At 37.4% G+C, this 5,238-nt stretch overlaps 1 protein-coding gene across 1 annotated transcript; it reads right to left on the reverse strand.

The window, feature by feature from the left end:
• Positions 1 to 1,160: 1,160 nt before the first annotated feature.
• Positions 1,161 to 2,474, reverse strand: LOC116179468 (uncharacterized protein K02A2.6-like). Its single transcript, XM_031499262.1, has one exon. It carries the CDS (start codon positions 2,472 to 2,474, stop codon positions 1,161 to 1,163), a length of 1,314 nt encoding a protein of 437 aa, XP_031355122.1.
• Positions 2,475 to 5,238: the final 2,764 nt, after the last annotated feature.

Genomic DNA, 5,238 nt, shown 5'->3' on the forward strand with positions numbered 1-5,238 from the left:
TGGGGAGCAACGATATGCAAAAACCGTTTTTCCCATGTTAATTGCCTATGTTCGGTTTTAAAATATTCACCCGGTATGTATTATAAAGGATGTGGCATTTTTAACGCACATTTTAAATTCGAAATTAAACACATTAAATAATTACGAAATTGAAATATTTTTATTGGAATTTGAAGTTGTGTTCATGACATTACGTATGGAATATAACATCATTTAAATGGCCACCTCTGGCTTGGTGGCAAGACCGCATTCTTTTATTGAAATTTTCCATAACATTTTCGCATAATTCTGGTTCAATCTCCTCAATACAGCGACGAATTTCGTCCTTCAATGCATCGATGGTTTCAGGATTGTTCACATAAACCTTGCTTTTAAGAAAACCCCAAAGAAAGAAATCCAATGGGGTTAGTCGCAAGATCTTGGAGGCCAGTTAACATCGCTGAAACGAGAAATTATGCGATTTCCGAATTTTCCACGCAATAACTGCATGGTTTCACGTGCCGTGTGGCATGTGGCCACCAAGCCAGAGGTGGCCATTTAAATGATGTTATATTCCATACGTAATGTCATGAACACAACTTCAAATTCCAATAAAAATATTTCAATTTCGTAATTATTTAATGTGTTTAATTTCGAATTTAAAATGTGCGTTAAAAATGCCACACCCTTTACAATGGTTTTTTTTATTATACCTGAATCACAATCTCCGTTTTAAACACTCAAATGCGTGCGAAAAAGGGCCTTTAAAACACACGTGCTTTAAAGTTGCTAAAGTAACGATACTTCAAGTATGACTTTTGAAACTGTCATCTGGATGAAATAAAAAAATCCTCTTAGGTCGCTTTCTGTAAATGCAGAACATTTCTTTGGCTTTTGTACCTATCCTTTGGTTGAAGCTTTCACAAACGCGCGTAATTTAGGTATGCTTCCTATTGTGTTCCCGTAGAGAGATAGAGATATATATAACGGTATTCATTATTGAATTAGAAATTGATACACAACACAATACTTTATTTACACAAAATGTATTAATATAATATATCGAATAAAATCATACTCAACTCTATACCACCAGCCACACACCATCCTGACTGTTTTACAAGCATGCGCAATAGCTGCGCACACAGTGGCGTAGATACTTTACAATAGTCTCCCCTACTTTATTGAAGAACATAATCAGTTAATTTTGCTGGTGGTCTAATGTCTCTCTTTGATCGCCGTAGTTCTGGAACCGAAACTTGTACATCTGGAACTGGTGTATCCAACACTGGAACGTCTTGCCTTGTAGCATCCAGCATCGTTTGGTAGTGTGAATGTTCATCTTGTGGGAAGTGAAGGCCCTTTGATGTATCTTCTTCGTCTTGTTTCTGACAACGGGGCTCTGGTGGATCTTGAAATTTAACAGATTTCAGTCCACTTTTTTGTAGCTGATCAATATGACGTTTAAATTTATACCCATCGTCTAATTCGACTAAATAGTGCAATTTCCCGAATTTCTTGAGCACTGTACCCGGTTTCCATATGATTTTGTTATTTGCGAAGCATTTTGCAATCACTCTCTCCTTCTCCTGAAGTGAACGCACAGGTGGAGTCGCTGAACTGGAGGAACCCTCGAAATATGGTCGAATCGCATCCAATCGAATTCGAACCCTTCTATGAAGATAGTTTTCTGCTGGTGATTTCCCATCTATAAGTGGGGTTGCCCTATAACGCAGCAAAATGGTTTGTAGTTTTACAGAAATAGATGATTTTTCATTTCTCATTGATTCAAGACGTCTTTTTAGCGTTTGCACATTTCGTTCTGCTAACCCGTTTGTTGCGGGGTGCCCTGGAGCTATAAATTTTTGTCTTATCCCGTGATCACGACAATAATGGCTGAACTGCTTGCTGGTAAAAATGGTTGCATTATCAGAGACGATTTGTTTGGGATATCCATGTGTTGAGAATATACCATTTAATAGCTCAATTGAATTTAAACTATTAGGACTGTCATTTAAAACACGTACTTCTGCCCATTTGGATTTCGCATCTACTACTACCAAGAAGTGTTGATTGCCTATGGGACCCGCATAGTCTATATGTATTCTATCCCAATTTTCGTTAGGCATCTCCCAATGGTGTAGCGGTACTTTCGATGCACTATGTTTGATTTTGATGCACTCGGGGCAGGCTTTGACGAAACTTTCAATGTCTTTATCGATTCCTTTCCAGAAACAATATCTTCTACTCAGTTGTTTCATTTTTGTAACACCTAAATGTGTCACATGTAGTTCTTGAAGTATTTCATTTTGCATTGATTTGGGAATTACAACACGTTGATCTCGAAATAGTATTCCATGGTCGATTGTGAATGAAGAGTCTTTAGAAGTCGAACTTAATTCTTCGATGATCTCTTGTAGTTCTCGATCTTTGCAGGTTTCTTCTCTAATACGGTCAGAATTTATGGTGTCAGTTGAAATATCAAAAATTGTCATTTCATATACCTCGTGCATTTCTTCGTTTTGCAATGCGTCGAATGACATTGAATTTTTTGATTTAATGGGTGCCCTTGAAAGGCAATCTGCGTTTTGGTTTTCAACGCCCCGTTTAACTTGAATATTAAAATCAAAACTGGATAAATATGAGGCATATCGAATAAGCCTTGCTGATGTTGTTTTTGAAGTTTTCGCTTTTGGATGAAAAATACGAGCTAACGGTTGGTTATCCGTAATTAGAGTGAAATTTCTTCCGATTAAATATTGTTGAAAATGGCTTACCCCGAATATTATGGCAAGCGCTTCTCGATCTAGTTGCGAATAGTTTTGTTCCGCTTGTGTCAATGAACGCGACGCAAATGCAATTGGCTTTTCCAAATCATCGTTTTCTACATGTGATAGTACTGCAGCGATACCATAGGGGCTAGCGTCTGTTGATAGAATTACTGGACATGTTGGCTCGAATGGAACGACAACGCGGTCACTGGTAATTTCACCTTTTAGTTTTATAAAGGCAGATTCACATTGTGAGGACCAATAGAAATTCGCATTCTTTGTTAGGAGCTTTCGAAGCGGTGCTGTCATAGTGGATAAATCTGGGAGTAGTCTGGAGTAGTACGTAATCATGCCTAGAAATGTTCTAACGTCGGCTACATTTTTGGGCCTTGGCATGTTCTTAATGGCATCAATTTTCTTTGGATCTTTTGAAATTTGGTTAAATCGAACTACATACCCCAAATAGTCAACTTCGTCCTTGAAAAACGAGCATTTGTTCTCATTCAGGTGTAAATCATTCTCTTGAAGTCTTTGGAGACATTGAAACAAATTTTCGGCGCATTCTTCATATGTTGATCCGTGCACTAGGATATCATCGAAATATGATATGGTTTTCGGAAGGCCTTGCAATATTTGGTCGATTATCCTGTTGAACTCTGCCGGAGCCGTTTTTATGCCAAAACTTAAACGATTCATTTTGAATGTTCCCCGGTGTGTCGAAATTGTCTGGATTGAACTACTTGCATCGTCTACCTTTAAGTGTAGGTAGGCTTTGAACAAATCTAATCTACAGAAAAATTTTGAGTTCCGTAGACTATTTAAAACAGTGTCAATGCGTTTTATTGGATAGTTCACATTGACTAAACAGTCATTCACAGCGATTTTATAGTCAACGCACAGTCTGACTTTCCCATCCGGTTTAGGAACAACAACTAGAGGTGAACCCCAGTCGCTTTTAGGACATTTTGAAATTATGCCTTGTTCTTCGAGTAAATTTAACTCGTGTTCGACTTTTTCTTGAAGAGCATACGGTAAGTTTCTTTCCGGAACGTAAACTGGTTTTGAATTTTCTCGAAGTGTTAATGAAATTGTTACATTTGGAATTAACCCGATCCTTTGTTCAAAAATTTTAGAAAACTGTGTACGAATATCATTAACATTTGTAATCTTGTTAATAGGACACGAATTATTATGGAAACTGTCGGCATCTACTTCTTCCAAGTTGATTTTTAGATGGCGAATCCAAACTCTGCCTAAAAGTGGATCTAAGTGATTTGGAACAACATACATGTCTTCAGTTGATCTGGAATTACGATATTGAACGTTTACAGTAATTTTCCCATAAGGGCGAAAAATTTGATGAGTGTAGGCACGAAATAGAACATTTGCTTGGTCAAGTTTACAGTTTATACCTAGCTTATCGAATAAATACTTTGGTATTAAGGTAAATCCCGCACCCGAATCTACCTCAAAAGTTAAATTGTGTCCTTCTACCGAAACACTAATAAAATACTTTCGCGCATCACGATCAGGCTCACATTTATTATCGAAAACGTCAATAACTTGATTAGAATCATAACTACTTGTTACCTGGTTAATACTGTTTGTATTTACAGACTTAAAACTGTTTTTATTTCGAAGGAGTGTAGTCACACAAACTTTTGCGACATGTCCGGATTTATTACAATGTTTACACTTTAAATTGTCACGATTTGCATAGCATTCATTTGCACGATGATTATCACGCCCACATCGGAAACATAGATTGTCAATACCCAGCTCACGATAGTCGATATTTGTTTGTCTATTGAAATTATCACGATTTGTCCCTTGATTTTGATTAGAACTGGCACTGCGATTTCGAAAACTTGATTTACTTCTTGAACGGTTCTGCATTGAATTTGATTTTCCCCTGGAATGTCTTTGAGTTGAAACTTTGTCGATTTGTGTTGAATGAATGGAACTTGTGCTTGCATCGGCTTTGGTAATCGTTTTGCTGTCGGCACGTGCTGCCTCCAGTGCAATAGCTTTTTGAACAATTTGGTTGAAATCTATAAGGTCTGATTGAAGAATCTGCTCCGTTATCCAGCTATCTTTAAGTCCACGAATAAACTGAGCGCGTAGAAACACATCGGCAATAGAAACATCTACTTCACACGTACATTTGTATCGAAATTTACATGCGCTTAAGTTTTGTTGAAGTGTAGCTACATATTCGGTAATCGATTGCTTATTAGACTGCACTTCGGATAGAAACAAATGTTGGGCAACTAACATATTGCGTTCTGGTGACAGGTGTTTCCCCAAAATTGAGATTAATTTGTCATATTCGATGTCTGTCGGTTTTTGTGGAGCGACTAAAGCGGCTAACGTATTGTAATTTGAACTCCCAATTGATGTAACGAGCATTTGTGCTGCTTTTTTCTTGTCGGCGTACAGTTCCTTCATTTTTAAGTAATTTTCGAACCTTTCTATATAAAGACGGAAA

The sequence above is a fragment of the Photinus pyralis genome, unplaced genomic scaffold (genome assembly GCF_008802855.1).
Source record: "Photinus pyralis isolate 1611_PpyrPB1 unplaced genomic scaffold, Ppyr1.3 Ppyr1.4_LG8, whole genome shotgun sequence".
Taxonomy (NCBI): Eukaryota; Metazoa; Arthropoda; class Insecta; order Coleoptera; family Lampyridae; genus Photinus; species Photinus pyralis.